This window comes from Triticum aestivum, chromosome 2D (genome assembly GCF_018294505.1).
Source record: "Triticum aestivum cultivar Chinese Spring chromosome 2D, IWGSC CS RefSeq v2.1, whole genome shotgun sequence".
NCBI lineage: Eukaryota > Viridiplantae > Streptophyta > Magnoliopsida > Poales > Poaceae > Triticum > Triticum aestivum.
This window is the reverse complement of record NC_057799.1, coordinates 611,505,335-611,524,114: the sequence shown is the minus strand read 5'-3', so window position 1 is coordinate 611,524,114 and position 18,780 is coordinate 611,505,335. Positions and strand designations below refer to the sequence as shown.

Below are 18,780 nucleotides of genomic sequence, written 5' to 3'. Positions count from 1 at the left end.
AAACGAAGAGATTATGATAGGGTACGAAACCACCTCAAAGTTATTCGTTCGGATCGATCTATTCAAGAGTTCGTACTAGAATAACACCTTAAGACACATATCAACCAAAACCCTCATGTCACCTAGATACTCCAATGTCACCTCAAGTATCCGTGGGTATGATTATACGATATGCATCACACAATCTCAGATTCATCTATTCAACCAACACAAAGTACTTCAAAGAGTGCCCCAAAGTTTCTACCGGAGAGTCAAGACAAAAACGTGTGCCAACCCCTATGCATAGGTTCATGGGCGGAACCCGCAAGTTGATCACCAAAACATACATCAAGTGGATCACGTGAAATCCCATTCTCACCACAGATAAGCACGGCAAGACATACATCAAGTGTTCTCAAATCATTAAAGACTCAATCCGATAAGATAACTTCAAAGGAAAAACTCAATCCATTACAAGAGAGTAGAGGGGGAGAAACATCATAATATCCAACTATAACAGCAAAGCTCGCGACACATCAAGATCGTGCCAAATCAAGAACACGAGAGAGAGAGAGAGAGAGAGATCAAACACATAGCTAATGGTACATACCCTCAGCCCCGAGGGTGAACTACTCCCTCCTCGTCATGGAGAGCGCCGGGATGATGAAGATGGCCACCGGTGAGGGATCCCCCCTCCGGCAGGGTGCCGGAACAGGGTCCCGATTGGTTTTTGGTGGCTACAGAGGCTTGCGGCGGCAGAACTCCCGATCTCTTCTGTTCCCCGATGGTTTTAGGGTATATTGGTATATATAGGAGGAAGAAATACATCAGGGGAGCCACGAGGGGCCCATGAGGGTGGAGGGCGCGCCCAGGGGGTGGGCGCGCCCCCTGCCTCGTGCCTTCCTCGTTGATCCCCTGACGTGCACTCCAAGTCTCCTGGATTGCTTTCTTTCCAAAAATAACTTTTCCGAAGGTTTCATTCTGTTTGGACTCCGTTTGATATTCCTTTTCTGTGAAACACTGAAAAAAGGGAAAAAATAGAAACTGGCACTGGGCTCTGGGTCAATAGGTTAGTCCCAAAAATAATATAAAAGTGCATAGTAAAGCCCATTAAACATCCGAGATGGATAATATAATAGCATGAATACTTCATAAATTATAGATACGTTGGAGACGTATCACAGTCACCTGTGCAAACTGGTAACACTGGCTGCCTATTTGGTTATTTTGCCGTCTACTAGCGGACGGCAAAGTGACCAGCTATGTCGTCTGCCAGCAGACGGCAATCATTCAAACCTCTTTGCCGTCTGCTGGCGGACAGCATATCTGGACACGTGGCAGCTTCCCAGTGCTGCCTAGCTGGGCTCTTTGCCGTCCGCCAGCGGACGGGAAAGATCTTTGACTCTTTGTCGTCCGCTGGCAAACGGCAAAGAGCGTCGTTAACCCCCTAACGGCTCTCACGCCACCGCACTGCCGTCAGCTGTCTTTGTCGTCTACTGGCCTCGGATGGTGGACGGCGTAATCCTTTGCCGTCCATTTCTAAGAAGCGGACGGCAAAGAAGGCCTTTGCTAGCAGGCGTTCATCCGGACAGTTTGTCGTCCGCTAGCGGACGACAAAGAGGTTTGCTGTCCGTGATCTATGCCTTTGCCGTCCGCCATGGCGGACGGCAAAGAAGCTGATTCCAGGGTAAAAGACCTCATATAGCAGAAGATGGGCATCGAAGGCCCGCCAGGGGGCCCACGAGGCAGGGGGCGCCCAGGCGGTAGGGCGCACCCCCCACCCTCGTGGCCAGGTGTGGGGCCCCTCTGGTTAATTCTTTCTCCAGTATTTTTTATTAATTCCAAAAGCTGCCTCCGTGAAGTTTCAGGACTTTTGGAACTGTGCAGGATAGGTCTCTAATATTTGCTCCTTTTCCATCCCAGAACTCCAGCTGCCGGCATTCTCCCTCTTCATGTAAACCTTGTAAAATGAGAGAGAATAGGCATAGGTATTGTGACATAATGTGTAATAACAGCCCATAATGCAATAAATATCGATATAAAAGCATGATGCAAAATGGACGTATCAAATACCTAGTTTAATCTCGTTACCGGCAAGTCTCTTTACTCGTTCCGTAATGCACCATCCCGTAACTAACTCATTAGCCACATTGCTTGCAAGGCTTATAGTGACGTGCATTACCGAGAGGGCACAGAGATACCTCTCCGATACATGGAGTGACAAATCCTAATCTTAATCTATGCCAACCCAACAAACACCATCGGAGACACCTGTAGAGCATCTTTATAATCACCCAGTTGTGTTGTGACGTTTGATAGCACACTAAGTGTTCCTTCGGTATTCGGGAGTTGCATAATCTCATAGTCATAGGAACATGTATAAGTCATGAAGAAAGCAATAGCAATAAACTAAACGATCATAGCGCTAAGCTAACGGATGGGTCTTGTCCATCACATCATTCTCTAATGATGTGATCATGTTCATCAAATGACAACACATGTCTATGGCTAGGAAACTTAACCATCTTTGATTAACGAGCTAGTCAAGTAGAGGCATACTAGGGACACTCTGTTTGTCTATGTATTCACACATGTAATAAGTTTCCGGTTAATACAATTCTAGCATGAATAATAAACATTTATCATGATATAAGGAAATAAATAATAACTTTATTATTGCCTCTAGGGCATATTTTCTTCACAAATTTTGGGGGGGGGAGCTGAGGGAACTTAAGCATTTTGACCTGCGCAAAAAAAAAGAGTCGGACGCCAAATGTACCTACAAATGTAAGACTTAATTTTGTTTCTTTTCAGCGACGAAGCACTGCTATCCCATATGGCATGAAAATTGTCAAGCACACTTGGTACACTAATATGAACATGTGACAAAAAAATTCAGCATTTTTAAAATTTATTTACTTTTTATTGCAATTTACTGTTCATTGGGGAGTATATGCTCTCCAGAGCCAAAAATGCGCACATGATACTAGTTTATAATACTCCTCACTGTGATAGGTCTAACATATATGTTGTATGAATGATACACTTGGTGCTTTGATTGTATTCTTTTGTGAAAGATTCAGATTTATTATAAAAGTTCATTAGAAGTACAAAGCACCTCAAACACAATTAAAAATATGTTGAGGTCTCTAAACCACCTACCACCGCCAGAATGGCTCGTCGACGCTTCTCTATCGCCACTCCTCTACCGAAGCCGGCTTGACCTTGTCGATGATAGCCGGAAAGTCTTCATGCACGTGTTCGTAAGGACCAGTGCCCTGGAGCCGCAGTCATCGTCGTTGAACCCACAAATAGATCTGAACCAGCTGACACCAAATATCGCTGTCGCGCAAGCACGATGAGAAACCCTAACCTCACTGTTCTAAGAAGACAACATGAATCCACACTAGAGCTCCGTCATACGTTTAGATGGACAAACTCGAGGAGGATTGGATCTTGGAAGAGAAACATGCAGAAGAAACGCCGTCATCTGCCGGAGTGCCACGTCTGCGTGGACTAAAAAGCGCCTAACTTAAACTACTAGCCGGAGCAAAGACACCTAGATTCCCTTCGCCATCATCAGCCACTGGAGCGGCAGGTAGAGGAGAGACAAATCCACGAGCTTGCCGATGAAATCTGGAGAGGAGAGTTTGCCCTAGCCGTCGAGGGAAGAGGAGAAAATGCTTAGAGAAGAGAAAAGGTCTATCTTGACCGCACGATATTTTGTATTACGAAAACACTAACGCCCACACGTGTGGGCGTTAGCCAACTCGCCCACACGCCTCGATCGCCACCCAGTGCCTTTTGCACGAATCTTGACACGAGAGGGCTGATTTTGTGTGCCACGTAGGACAACTCGCGTGTGTGGCGTATGAGGGAGTTCGCCCGCACGCTGTTTTCCCTCCATGGTCAGCGGTTGCGACTCGGGGCGTGCGGTGGAACTGCCGTCGCGCCCGCATGCCCCGCACGACTTCTGTCCCCCATCTCCCACGACTGCTCATTTTCCCACTGCCCCACACCCAAGTTGTCATTTGCCATGTTTTTTGCAGATTACATGGCAACCACCCTATTCGTGATTGTAAGCAGATGACAACTCTCTTTTACCCCGAACATGTTATTGTTGCCATGTCTGTTTTTATAGTGCTACATGGCAACTGTCTAGTGTTAGTAGGTAGCAACTCTCCCACACACCAAAAGCTATCAGTTGCCATGTGTTTTTGTAGGGTACATGGCAACTGTCCTAGTGTGCTTGTAAGCAGATGGCAACTCTCTTTTACCCCGGTCATGTTTTTTGCCATGTTTTGTAGTGCTACATGGCAACTGTCTAGTGTTAGTAGGTGGCAACTCCTAAAGTTTTCAAATCATGGCAACTGTAGTAGACCAGACCATACATGGCAACAGCTGCAGTTGCCCAAAAATGGCATCCGGCACTTGACCTGAGATGGCAACTGCAGTTGAGCAACCATGGCAACTGTAGTTGTCCGACATGGCAACTGTAGTTCAGCGACATGGCAACTGCAGTTGTCCGACATGGCAACTGCAGTTCAGCAACATGGCAACTGGAGTTACACGTACATGGAAGAGGGTCCGGACCATAGCAATCACGGCGGGACACATGGTTACTGCCACGCGGGGCGTGTGGCTCGCAGGCAGGGAGGGGCGACGGCCGAGACGGGTCGTGCGGGTCGCGTGGTCGCTCGTCCGGACGTGCTCGTGCGGGCGATCGCGCCGCACACCGAACGTTGCGGGCTGTAGCGGGGTGCGACCGGACGTGCTCGTGCGGGCGGGCCTGTGTCGATGCCACAGGGGGCGTGCGGCAGATACCCCCTAGATGCCACACGTGTGGCAGTTATCGACGTCCTTGTATTATTATGCAGTTAATAATAATACGAACAGGAAACGATTTTTGGTGGTGACGAAAAACCATCCATGCACGCAGCTCCCTAGTAGTCCGGAGTATATATGCGTAGAAAGAAAAAAACGTTTTAGCAGCCGGACGGTGACCAATTAACGAACGGCACCATAACGGGTCTATTCGAACGTATCCGGATTGAAAGCACGTGTTGACCATCACACTCATGTCGCGCGCGCTCGAGCTCGGATCTCTACCAACCACCAACCTTCTTCCTAGCAGCGCACGTAGGCCCGCGCGACCAGGACCCATCCAACGCCCACCCCGCCACGGCGCTTCCCGGATCCACCTATATATTCCCCGCGCACCAAGTAGCAACTCCATTCACCAAACTAAGCAGCAAAGCAAGCTCCTCTGCTTCTTCTTGCTCTCCGGCAGCAAAGCTACCTAGCTCCGCTTCATTAAGCCAAGCCTTCTTTGTGCCTCCCACCTTTTTTCCACTCCTAGTTAAGGAATGGGCAGCTTGGGCACCAACGCCACGTCCTTCTCCACCTTCCCCGACGACAAGGCGGCGTTCGAGCCGCTCAACCCCGAAGATGTCCGTGCATACCTCCACAAGGCCGTCGACTTCATCTCCGACTACTACACCAACATCGAGTCCATGCCTGTTCTTCCTAACGTGAAGCCAGGATACCTGCAAGATGAACTCAGCGCGTCCCCACCGACCTACTCTGCGCCATTTGACGTCACCATGAATGAGCTCAGGACCTCCGTCGTCCCCGGCATGACGCACTGGGCTAGCCCCAACTTCTTCGCCTTCTTCCCCTCCACCAACAGCGCCGCTGCCATCGCTGGCGACCTCATTGCATCAGCCATGAACACCGTTGGATTCACGTGGCAGGCCTCACCTGCAGCCACCGAGATGGAGGTCCTTGCTCTTGACTGGCTTGCACAGCTCCTGCGCCTACCCACTACCTTCATGAATCGCACCAGCACTGGCCGTGGCACTGGCGGTGGTGTCATCCTCGGCACGACGAGCGAGGCAATGCTCGTCACGCTAGTCGCCGCCCGTGATGCAGCGCTACGTCGAAGCGGCTCGGTCGGCGTGTCTGACATCCCACGCTTGGCTGTGTACGCTGCAGACCAGACACACTCCACGTTCTTCAAGGCGTGTCGCCTCGCAGGCTTCGACCCCGCCAACATCCGCTCCATCCCTACCGGGCCGGAAACCAATTATGGGCTCGACCCGGCAAAGCTTCTGGAAGTCATGCAAGCCGATGTCGACGCTGGTCTTGTGCCAACATATGTCTGTGCGACTGTGGGCACCACGTCTTCAAACGCCGTTGACCCGGTGGGCGACGTCGCCGACGTTGCCGCCATGTTCAATGCATGGGTCCACGTCGATGCTGCCTACGCTGGCAGCGCATGTATCTGCCCGGAGTTTCGCCACCATCTCGATGGCGTCGAGCGTGTGGACTCCATTAGCATGAGCCCACACAAATGGCTTCTCACATGCCTTGATTGCACATGTCTCTACGTCCGTGATGCTCACCGACTGAGCGACTCATTGGAGACCAATCCGGAGTACCTCAAGAACGACGCTACCGAGTCCGGCGAGGTCACCGATCTTAAGGACATGCAGGTCGGCGTCGGTCGACGCTTCCGTGGGCTCAAGCTTTGGATGGTCATGCGCACCTATGGTACCGCAAAGCTCCAAGAGCACATCCGTAGTGATGTTGCCATGGCCAAGATGTTCGAAGATTTCGTCCGTTCCGATGACAGGTTTGAGGTGGTCGTACCGAGGAACTTTGCTCTTGTGTGCTTTCGGATCAAGGCAAGTGGAGCCATGACGGAGAAGGATGCTGACGAGGTCAACCGCGTGCTAATGGAGAATCTGAACAAAACTGGCAAGGCCTATCTTGCTCACACGGTGGTCGGTGACAAGTTCGTGTTGCGGTTCGCCATTGGGTCGTCATTGCAGGAGGAGAGGCATGTGAGAAGTGCTTGGGATCTCATCAAGAAGACTACGAGCAGTATCATGGATTAAGTGGACGGACCTATCGGTGCCAAACGTTCTAGGAGCTACACAAATCCCAATATTTATGATACATTTATTCTTTTAATTTATCTTTCTTTTCTTTTGCTTCGATACAGATTATTTATTTGGACATGTGGTTCTTATTCCGACTGAGGGTATATATATAATAGAACGATATCAAGGAAATTGATTGTAGACTGTAAAAGGTAAAATGGCTTATTTTGAATGAACACAAGATACTTTTTTATTTGTTACCGAGCTCTGCTAGCGAGTGACGAATCCTTGCCCATGCATCTCAATCAATCAAGAAATGGATGTATCCATTTCTGTAAATAAGTAATTCGGGATAAAAGGAGTATGTTGCACTCAGTTGGTTTCTACTCCCTCTGTTCCTAAATATAGGTTTTTCTAAAGATTTCAACAAGTGACTACATACAAAACAAATTAAGTGAATCTACATTTTAAAATATGTCTATATACATTTATATATGGTAGTTCATTTGAAATCTCTAAAAGACTTAGATTTAGGAACGGAGAGGGTAGGTTTCAAGATGGCAGACCGAAGCTGGTCACCGTGTGTTCCTAACTTCCCATTAATTAATTGGTCCTATCTAACTGCCACACAATTCCATCTGTCTGAATTAATGATGCTTGCACCGCAGCATTAACACAGGAAAACACGGGGTCAAAGATTTGGCAAGGACGTAATAAATAATTAAGTGATCGATTTAATTTGCGTCCAACTTCGATCCGGATTTGCAAAGGAAGGAACGATCGATCTGTGTAGTTTCCTGTTTGAGTATGAACGTGGCTTAATTAGGGCATCTCCAACGCAGGAGCGCTTAAGTTCCTCGAGGCAATATTTTGTACAGGTTTTTTAAGCGTCCGACTACTTGAACGAGGTCCACTCGAAAAGTATCAAAACAGCTGGGATTTTCCCCGGAGCCCAGACCTAAGAGCATCTACGGCTGGACATCTTCCCGGGCGCGTCCACAGGCACTGATCGGGCACTCATCAAATTGTGTCGTCCACATCTGTGTATTTCATATTCGATCCCCTATATCAATACTAATTCATGCAACTTCCATCAAACTACGTAGACGCAAGCACAATACATTCACTAATAAATCACGACCAGGTGTTCAAAGGACCACCAAAGTTCACATAAATGACCGACAACTTCAACTACATCTAAAAATTGAAATTAACTTGAAGAAAAGCGGATCTTCACCACTTTCGGGCCGGCCATTTCCCCTTCCGGTCGCCGGCGCAGCTGTAGCAGTCGGTGGCTAGTGGAGGATCGTCCGATGAGGCCCTTGAGGCGTCGGACGGCCTGGTCCTGCTGGCGCTTGAGCTTCGCCAGCCGAGCCGCCTCCTTCGCCTTCTCCTTTGCCTCACGCTCGGACTGCTCGATGGCAAGCCAGAGAGCCTTCGTGTTCTTTCGGCAGAGCCGCCGAGCGTCCGTCTCCGCTGTTGTAAGCGACCGGCGGTAGACCCACGCGAGGATCCCTTCGTCCTCGTCGGGCTCCGCTGGTAACCCGCGGCCGCGGCGGACAGAGTTCCTCCGCCGCGTCCCTCTCACGGAGGATGGCAATGGTCGGTGTTTGGATCGGGTTGAACAATATCATCCATATCCATGTAGACAATGTTTGCCCGCCCATGAAAAAAATCCATGGGTAAAAAATTGTATCCATGTCCAAACTCGATGGATATCCATACCCACTGGATATCCATTGGGTCCTCTCGAGACATATAAATAAGACATAACACAATGTTAACATAAGCTCTTCCATTCTTCACCTTGTGGCAGGCTAGGCTTCACTTATGGTAAATCATCGTCCACTAACAACCAAAGATCATTTAGTATTTTTTTTGTAACATATTAGAATGACGAGTCATTTAACAAGGAGATAAAAAATAAGGGAAGGGGCGTTGGAATATGTTACAGAGGGGATTGAATGTCAACTAATAAAAGTTACGACCGGGATTGTGTGATTTCTTTTGCATGTTTTAGATAACAAAGTGTAAAGTTGCAGTGGGACATGTGACTTTGGGGTAGGGATGGCAGATTTTTGCCCATTAAGTCATACTATCGGGTCGGGTTTGGGTATACCCATGGGTACAAGATTGTATCCATGCCCTACCCACGAGCAATCGGGCCGGGTTTGGGCGCTACCTATGGACACAAAATCATATCCAAACCCTATCCATTCGCGTCGGATATCCATGGATATACATGTCCATGAGTAAAATTGCCATCCTTAACTTCAAACTACATCTAAAACTTGAAACTAAATTGAAGAAAGCGGATCTTCACCACTTTCGGGCCGACCCTTTCCCCTTCTGGTTGCCGGCGCAGCTGTAGCCGTCGGCGGCTAGTGGAGGATGTCCGATTCATCGGACGAGGAGCCGTCGTTGTCGTCGTCGTTGGAAGAGGAGACGATGATGAGGCTCTTGAGGCGCCGGACGGCCCGGTCCTGCTGGCGCTTGAGCTTTGCTAGCTGAGCTGCCTCCGTCGCCTTCTCCTTGGCCTCACGCTCGGACTGCTCGATGGCAAGCCGGAGAGCCTTCGCATTCTTCCGGCAGAGCAGCCGAGCGTCTGTCTCCGTCGTCGTAAGCGACCAGCAGTAGACCCAGGCGAGGAGCCGCTCGTGCTCATTGGGCTATGTCAGTAACCCACGGCGGCGACAGACAGAGTTCTCCGCCGCGTCCCTCTCCCTTGCCCGCTGCCTCTCACGGCGGGCAGCACACGCCTCTGACTCCGGCGTGCACGTCTGGGCCGCCGGGGCGGACACAAGCACCCACCGCTGCCCGCATGGCGGAGCAGCAACCCCACTAGTACTCCCAATTGTATGCAACCAGTCCCCCATCCGTGGTCCATCTAAATTATACAACAAATGATTTTTCTTCATGCTTGAGCTATGCAATATATTGGTACTGGCGATCTAGAGTAACTCTAACAAAATTGTTATATCAGCCCAACAGATATAATAACTGTCAGCTTAACGATTTTGGTAAAATGGATGGTATATGTTGATTTCAACAAAACATTTACCTAAACTTTTTGTGCCTTATAAGACGTGTTTTTGGGGACCGGAGAAAGTACGGATTACGAACGAAACATTTGCCTACGTAATATTGCGTGGGTTAATTAACTACCGTAATGTTCTCAGGATGCAAAAAATGCCTACAATAATGCAGTTTAGTAGTGATGTTGGACACCACCAGAACATTGCTTAGAAAGTATTGCTACCTGCATTGTTCCAAAAATGCACCATATGTACCTTTTATCTATCCAGGAATAAGTATCTAGGGAGCTCCCGCGCCTCCTCAGAGCTCAGCGGATTCTGGCCGTCCGATCCGTTTTCCTGATGCGTTTTTGTCCGTTAGATCGATGCGGTGAATGATTCTGGCCGTCGGATCGACCCCGCGCGCCTGTAGCAATGAATAGTTACCGTCTCGCGGTAAATATCTGCTGCCACCGCGCGTAATTCCAGCGCCCCACCGAGGGTATTTTGGGTATTTCACATTGTGGGTTTGTGCGTGTCGATGGGTGGGTGGGTGCTTCCTCTCCTTCCGGATCCTCACTTCCCCGATTGGGTGAAACCCTAGCCACCACTCCCCGTCGGGCTTCTCTCCTCCGCTCCCCATTGCGCCCCTCTCCTCCAATCCCCGCAGCCGACGACGAGGTCTCGCCCTTCGCCGAGCTTGCCACCACCGCTGCTCTCCCCTCGCCATCACCGGGAGGAGCGTGCAGGCCGCCGCTCGCGTCGTTTCTCCGCAGCCGCCACCGCCCCTTCCCTTCCAAGCCCGTGGAGATGACGGCGCCGGCGCTGGCGCTCGCGGTGGTCGGGTACTGGGCTGCCCGACAGCCGCGGGGCCAGGACGCTCTATGTCGCAAGGGACCTCAAGCTGTCGACGGCGGGGACTGAGTCGCCGCCGCCGCATCATCTTCTCCTCCTCCCCAACACCGCATGAGTGCGGGTCGCCGTCGCGCCAGATGAGGTGGGGCTGCAACCACGCCCCCTTCACCTCTTCTACCCAGCCGTGCCACTCGGGACGACAAGATCCAGCCGCGGCGGCCGAGATCCAGTTGGCTGCCATCGATATGAGGAGCGCTCGCGCCGCTGCTCCGCCGTTCATCGTCCACTTGGCCGCAACCATCCACAAGAAGAGGTGATGTCACGGCAGCAGGGTCCTCACCTGTCTCCGCTCCCTCGTCTCCCCCTTCTGCTGGCAAGGGTGCTGAGCAGCAACAGTTCCATCTCCCTCCCCAACGCATCATTGCCTCATCTTGAGCTGCAATGAACCAGAGGTGCCAAGTCTCTCCTTACTCTTTCATGGAGAATCCATTTTTATTGTCACATGTTTGATGGTTTTCTCCTCTCAGCCCAGAGAAAGAGATTTGATGTGATGATTGAGGTAGAAGGCATGGATTGTTTGGGGCTTCTCTGAAATAAGCTTCTCTAATGCAGGAAAACAACATGAATGAGCTTAAGAGATTTAATGAAGAGATGAATACAGTCGGAGCCTGGGATTTTTATACACAGAGATGGTGCATAAATAAGCAATACAAAAAATGCGCAAATGCTTTGCCAGAATTTCGTTGGTCCTCTCAAAATTGTGGGGAAACCAAGATTGAATTTAGAGATGTTTCATATGCTTGGCCGTTGACACACCTCTCTTCAAGGCAAGGTCATTTCCAAGGTGATCTCATCCTAAGTCACTCAGATATCATGTTATCCTCTTGCTGGAAGTTTATTTGTGACATCTCAGTCTAGCATAAGCTTGTTTTGAGGGGATGTCTCTTTTTGTGGTCGTTACGTTTGATAGTCTTTGTAATAGCATTCTTACTATATCACCTGAATTTCTAATCTTATGTTCCTGCTATTATGCTCTCGCCGCAGGTGATTACAGCGCTAGGACCTGCCCCTGATAAGAACCAGGGCACCCGTTTAAACAGAATGATGACTGTGTGAGGCTTAAAATATCGCCATCATAGCAGGTATAGTTGAAAACTTTTACAACCCTCCAAGCCCTATGGGCTGCACCAGAACTTAGATTTCTGATCCTTGGCATAAGTTCATGTAGGTATTGGCATTTAACCTTTGTTTACAACTACTAAAGGAATGCATATGGTTGTCCTTAGCACTTATAGTTGATCTTTATCTGAAAATAAACGCCATCTGTTTGCCAACTTTGCTTGGAACAGGGACATAGAAGATGCAAGCGTTACTATCTTGCAAGCTCGCTCTAAAAGACAAATTTGAATGGATCTTTAATTAGACAACGCAAAAACCTTTCCGTGTTTGTTGAGCCCTGTGTACAGTATTTCCTAAGCAATCTCAATCCAATATGTATAAACTTCTACTTGTTTTTTATAGTAATTATTATTATGCTTCGGCAGTTGACTCGTTCTTTGTCCTTTTACCATGTCTGTCCGTTCAGGTGTATTTAGACGTAAGGGTTTATTTTTTGGGAATTTATTTAGATGTCAGGTTGCTTTCTGTACTTTGATCTGCAGCTCATGAGCCTTCCGTGGGTCCTATAGGATGACATGTACTCGATGTGTAGTTTCCATTTTATATATTTCACTCTTCCCTGGTGTTGTCTCTTACTGCTCACACAGTTGAAAAATCCATTTTATTCACATGGTATCACACGATTCACACACCACATTATCTAGATTTGTTCAAGTACTTGTGATTTACTAATGCAGGGGTGATGCTGTCACTTCCATGATCCACCAGAATGAAGATCGCACTCAGTGCTGCAAGGGGGCTTGCCTTCCTGCACGAAGCTGAGAAGCCAGTTGTCTACATGGATTCAAGACATCCAACATATTGCTCGACGAGGTACACAAACCGCGTTTAATCGCTTCGATGTGTACTTCCATTCGCATAAATTCAGGACTCCTTATACACAAAAAACATTAGAATGGTTCACATAAATGGTTCAGTAAACAGAATGAGCACCTATAATTTTTCATGAGGCTGATTTCAAGTTCTCAATTTGTTTGGCATGGATTGTTTGGGGCTTCTCTGAAATAAGCTTATCTAATGCAGGAAAACAACATGAATGAGATTAAGAGATTTAATGAAGAGATATGACAGGATTAGGCGGAGATGATGAAAGGCTTTGTAAAAGTCAGGTATATATTTCGGACTTCCAATTCTGAATTATCCTTTTGGTTGCTGGTTGCGGGCCTTCAATTTTTCAATACCAAATCAAAAGATAAATACACCAGTCAGAATATCTGTGTACCATTGCTGTTTGTTGTAGATCTATCTTCATAGCTCCTTTTTTTAATCAATCCAGTGTAGGTATAAGGGTTGTCATCATACTCAAATTAGCTAGCTGCATTTGAAATACCTACCAAGCTTCACAGTTAGACGGTTTGAAAAAAATATTGCTGCTTTCTGTAGATAATTGGTTGAACTGCTTTTGGAAGAGGCAGCAGGAAGCATAGAAGACATGGTGCCATGGAGATTCAAAGTACGGAAAGATGGAAGAGGTTTTGATTCTTCTCATTGCATTTCTAATTTTGTTGGCTACTATACTAACCATTGGAAGTATAGATACTGCCCCGGTGGGGAATCAATATTACAGAGGAGTGCAATTGGAATTTTAACCTGGTGCAAATACTGAACATGTGGATAATGAATAGGCTGTATTTTTCGTAGTAACCCATTCTGTTATGAATGATAATTTGTGTCTGTTTTGTATCTCTGCTGATAGAACATATGCTTTTCTATTATTGCGCGGGGATATTAGTTTATTTGATTCTGCAGATATGTTTTGAGATTTCCATAGAGCCGACCAATGAAACAACACTGGTTTATATAACACATCATTTCTTCACAATTTGACTACTACGGTCACCGAATCCTTGGAACAGGTAGCCAGCCCAGGTTGCTTCAGCTAAGGGTTGCGGATGTTTTGTTTGGCTTGCATGAATTAAACCATGCTTCCAGTTTTAAAGTACACTTGAGCCATAATTCCTGATAGTTCCAAGCTGATGTTTGTTTCCCTTGCATGAATTGAACATGCTACTCTAAAATCAGAGAGCAGACAACTATAGGTTTATTTTTTAGTTTAAGTATAGTAGCTACTAGCTACTGTATGTGCAATGCGAGCAGATTGTAAAATATGCAAACCCCTGATGTATACTAGGAAGTGTTTGTTCATTAGTATGGAAACATGTGTCGTAGTGTCTAGGACCCGCCGGTGAGCTGATCCACTCTTTAGTTTTCCACCTTTTACTTTTAGCGTTTAATTTTGTTGTCCTTTCCTATGGATTTTCATTATTTCTCTTCTTTATATGTTCAAATTGTAAAGGAGGTAAAATGCACGTGTATGTCCTTGATGCAGATCTCTTTGATTTATATATGTGCTCACGAGGACATTCCCATTGCATCTGAATTGACAAGTTGAAGAATCTGGTCTTTTTGTGCTTGCCTACAGAACTGTCATATCTTATATTTGTTGGTCAAATAAAAACGACTGATGGTTGATTGTCTCAACCACGAATGAGCATTTCTGGATTGTAGAACAAAGAGGTGCCTTATTTTCCTTTCTATCATCTACATGTTTTTCTCTACATTTTCCTCGAGCGTATTGGTTTCTAATACCATTTTTAAGCCCCGTGGAACCTTCGAATGTTCGAAGAAACTTGCTCTGAGCTCTGTGTGATCAAGTTTATGTGTTTCTATTGTACAGTGTCCCGGGCAAAAGGACCAAGTTTTGGCGGGTGGGCATCGGGAGTCCAGTTGGTTGGCTTCAGCCTTAGAGGTGCTGTCGGCTAGCGGCGCCGCTTCTGAGTGTCTCCTCAACTCACTCCCGTGGCACCTTCGGCCAGTAAGATTTCCCCTTCTCTCTCTCTCTCTCTCTCTCTGACCGTCCGATCGATTTTTGTTTATTAATCTTTCTTATCCATAATGATTATCCCTCTTTGTTTTATTGTATTGTTAGCCAATTAAAAGTATTTTATTGTACGTGTATATTTTTCTGTATGGTATATATTATGCGAGTTATTTCTAACACATCTTGATCATATTTTTAGAATAGCTGCTCCTATACTTTTTTAGTGCCTGCTGTACTTTGCTTAAATGTTTCTTCTTGGAAGGATAAGTTGTAAATAATGGATGAAGAATACCTTTTCGAGCTTAAGCATTTGATTTCTGGCGATGTGGTGTTTTCTCTTTACAGATGATCCTTCTGCTTTCTTTTTTAATAAATAGATAAGTTGGATCCAGTGTGTCTCCATGTGTCCATGTGTGTTTTGGGTGAATACGCAATGAAACCAGGGAAAGTGGCCTCTATTTGACATTGTCATGCTGAAAGATTCATTCACATGTCTGTAACTTTGTATCTTGGTTCTGTTTCTATTGTTAGTTCTAAAAGATACATTCACTTATTGGCGACTTTTAACTCTGTAACATGTCTATTCTTAGTGTAGATATATTTTTTATTCTAGCTGCATTGCTGTGAGCGAGCAGATTTCTTATGGGGAATGGTGATGATTGCTTGAGCTTTCATTTTGATCCCCTTTGTTTCCCAAACATAGTTTTCGCACAGTCGATGTATGTACTGGTTCCGGATACTCCATGTAGCGGTTTTTGTTTGTTTTATTCATATAAGTACTAGATTCCCGTACAAAACAGAGATGAACTGCACTATATGTTTACTGATCTGTTGGGCCCAAATAAAGTGTCTTCGTGCTTCACTTTTGGCTACTTTGATTCTAATGCACATATGTGCATTCCTTTTTGTCATTCACTTTGTTATTCATTTGATTTTCCATTTCTTCATTTTTAATGACAAAGCATGTTTTTTTTTGAATTAGCTTAAAATCACAATCAAAGAGTTAACTTTTTACTTAATTTTCATAAACAACTATATATGGCTTAAGAAAGGTGAAGAGCAAGGCCAATCAGGATTTATCTATGGTTGGTTTCTTGATCCAGGATTGTTAACAAGGTTTACTAAAGGCAAGTTGGTTTTACCGAGCGAGACAGATAAATTTATTAATACTTGAAATATACGTCTCACAGATTATTTGCATCAGGTTCATGTGAAGTGCCACCTGTGAAGTTGATCGACAAGGCAGTTGAATGAAGCCACTTATTAGCACCTTGCTTGCTCTTCTTTCTTTTTGGAGCCAAAAGATCCATCGGCGCTCCATTACCGGGCTTTGATTTGAAGAGACTGCTGGGCAAGGCTATCTCGGTCATCTTCGGTTTGATACATAGGTCAAACCAGGACTCACACACTCTCTCGCCGATATTTCACTTCGATCCCGTGAATATATCGTCTTCTACGCACGGCGGCGCTGCCTTGGATCGGCCCTCCATCGCGCCGCTTTGTTCGTCACCACGCATCTCAGCTCCAATAACCAGGTCAGGCCTCACCTACGCACCTCACATGGTTTCTATTCCTTCTGAGCCCTAAATATGTGCCTGCATCTGAGAACTTTCTTGGATCTATTCAGGTCACGATGGCTGATGATGAGCTCCAGGCTCCGCTGGCTCCACCAACAGCTGTCTGCGAGCACTTGCACAGGTCAGCTGAGATGCGTCACGTCCCCTCTGGTTTATCTAGACGGCTGCAAAAGTATGGTCAGAAATTAAAGAGGGGAGCCAAATGAGAGCACGGCTTAGAAATAGCCAGGGTAGTCCAAGGTCGAATCCAGGAAAATTTGACAATGGATTCAGTTAGTATACAAATATGCACATTGAATTAATATAATGGGCTATTTCCCCATGCCCGCACACACACTCGAGGGCTGGACGCGAGTACATGAGCTAATCAATTCTAGGTCCGTTGTGTTGTCTTGGGGTGTGATCAGAGTTTTGGGGGATCAACAGAGTTTAGTAACGGATAGCAGAGTTTTGCAATGTCCGCACTTTCAGAAAGGGAGGGCGTGGTCCTGTTTCACCTCCACGAGGCTCCGCCAGTGCCAGTATGTGACTCAGCAGTCTCTACAATCGAAGGAGATACTCTCAGATATAGGCAGTGCCATCCGCACAAAGAAACATACGCATGATCTAGGAATATCAAATAAATAATGATAATTGCATCCATGTCTTGGGATGATTTAAACTCTATTTCGTTGATACTGTGTAGGTAGGTTTCTTTAGAAAGACCAAGCATTATACGAATTTGCTTTCTGTCTTTCCACAATATATGATCGTATCAGTCTTACCTTCTGAGCTACTCTTGCTATGGCAGCCTGATTACCAGAGACTTAGCGTCTCTTATTTATCACTATGCTTTTTTTCAAATTCCTCTCCTGTATTGTGATCTCAATTGCTTTAAGCAGAGCAGTTCCCCTGACTTTACTTTTTGTGTTCTTGGGTCCCGTATAGAACAGTTCTTGACAGCCTCCTAGCACACCTTGGGCGTGCTATTAGATGGGGCCTCTCCTAATTCACAACTGCTCCTATGCCTATCAAGGTGATTTCGTCTTGCTGTACATGTATTGCACTTCCAGGATGCTTGAGTGCAGAAATCATTGTACTCCATATATCTCACAATTTGTTTGTATCAGGTTCATATGAGGCAGATGAATTACGCCACATGTTAGTATGCTTAGTGATTATGGCTCCGTAGTTGGCTAGCCTTATGTGTTCTCGCTTTTTGTATTGAACTTTGTGTTGAATGGCCGTATTTTGTGGTCGGCTGAATGCACCGAGCTTGATCTTGTCTTATATTCTGATGTTGATCTTGAGATCCATTGTGTTTTACTTCTGTCACAATTGAAGGTTTCTTTACTTCATTATCATCCTGTATAAGTGCAAATGCTATACTTGGGTTCCTATTGGCATGTTGTTACATGCTTACGCAAAACGCTGAGACCGGCACCCTCACGCCAAGGCGCGATCCCAATCTAGTATCTACTAATATAGGAAATATGTATGCTTGGTCCGCTATGCTACTTTGCAGAAAACTTCTCCATGTTTCTGGTAATCAACCCGCAGTTCACTTTTAGTTCAGATTTTCGTTCTATTTAGAAAACACCGTAATGTTTCTGGTAATCAATCCGCAGGTCAGATTTAAGCCAGATTTTCACTTTTGCAGGAAACCCGCTGGTATATGGGTTAATAAACTCGTAGTACATATCAAATGTTTTTTAATATCCATATCTTTTAAACCCTAACTCCAAATTTATCATGCCATATATGGAATTTGATTAGAAAAATGTGCAGAATTTGAATATGATGTGATTTTACCTATTAACCCTTTTTTAAAAACTATTTATGGTGCAACCTTAATCAATAACGCACGATCCATCTTTCTTTCATACCGGTGCCGATTCGGATTGAAAATGAACACCTCAACAAAATCAAGGTTGAGAAAAATAAAACATCTATAACCAGGCACCGCCTTGCCAAAAACCTTGCAGGAAAAAAAGATGCATCATCTTATGACGAGAGAGAGAGATGCCTTAGGATTGACAACATTCAAACGTGTTGTGATTGTGAACACTGTGCATTGTCGACGAGGGTTGGAAGGAGGATAAGTGGCAACATAGATAAGATGTCATGTGTTAAAATAAAGGACGTGGACCTATTGGAGTCCGGAGTCGTGGTTATTGGGTTATGGGAGTGTGGTATTTTTCTCAACCGTTGCAACGCAAGGCTCTTTTGCTAGTTTCCTATAAAGGGTATTTATTGATTAAATATGTAGCATCAAGCAGATAGAAATCAAGATGAACAATACCCTCCCCCTACATAGCTAAAATGTACACAACCAATACCAACAGTCTAACCAAATAAAAATAAAAACCGATATATCGGCAACATAAGTCATATGACTGACACTATGCATATGTTCAAGGAGCTGAAGGACTGTTCTAGAGATTATGCACCATAGTTATCGGGCACTTGTGTGGAGGATTGAATGAATGTTT

At 46.0% G+C, this 18,780-nt stretch overlaps 1 protein-coding gene and 1 long non-coding RNA gene across 12 annotated transcripts; both read left to right on the top strand.

Moving 5' to 3' along the window:
• Nucleotides 1-5,219: 5,219 nt before the first annotated feature.
• On the top strand, nt 5,220-6,999 carry LOC123050389 (tryptophan decarboxylase 1-like). Its single transcript, XM_044473193.1, has one exon. The coding sequence runs from the start codon at nt 5,346-5,348 to the stop codon at nt 6,876-6,878; it is 1,533 nt and encodes a 510-aa protein (XP_044329128.1). The 5' UTR covers nt 5,220-5,345; the 3' UTR covers nt 6,879-6,999.
• A 3,470-nt stretch (nt 7,000-10,469) lies between these two features.
• On the top strand, nt 10,470-17,602 carry LOC123054944 (uncharacterized). 11 transcript variants are annotated; one of them, XR_006426407.1, is made up of 12 exons: nt 10,470-11,184; nt 11,345-11,576; nt 11,777-11,874; nt 12,589-12,724; nt 12,935-13,020; nt 13,295-13,383; nt 14,241-14,428; nt 14,589-14,726; nt 15,937-16,267; nt 16,360-16,430; nt 17,242-17,324; nt 17,419-17,602. It is a non-coding gene; the product is annotated as an uncharacterized lncRNA (long non-coding RNA). The 11 variants fall into 11 exon arrangements; XR_006426402.1 differs by having other exon boundaries at nt 17,237-17,324; XR_006426405.1 differs by having other exon boundaries at nt 17,242-17,602.
• Nucleotides 17,603-18,780: the final 1,178 nt, after the last annotated feature.

Bases quoted from the DNA above. Each gene is read 5' to 3' on its own strand.
- LOC123050389 (XM_044473193.1), top strand. From the start codon at position 5,346: ATGGGCAGCTTGGGCACCAACGCCACGTCCTTCTCCACCTTCCCCGAC.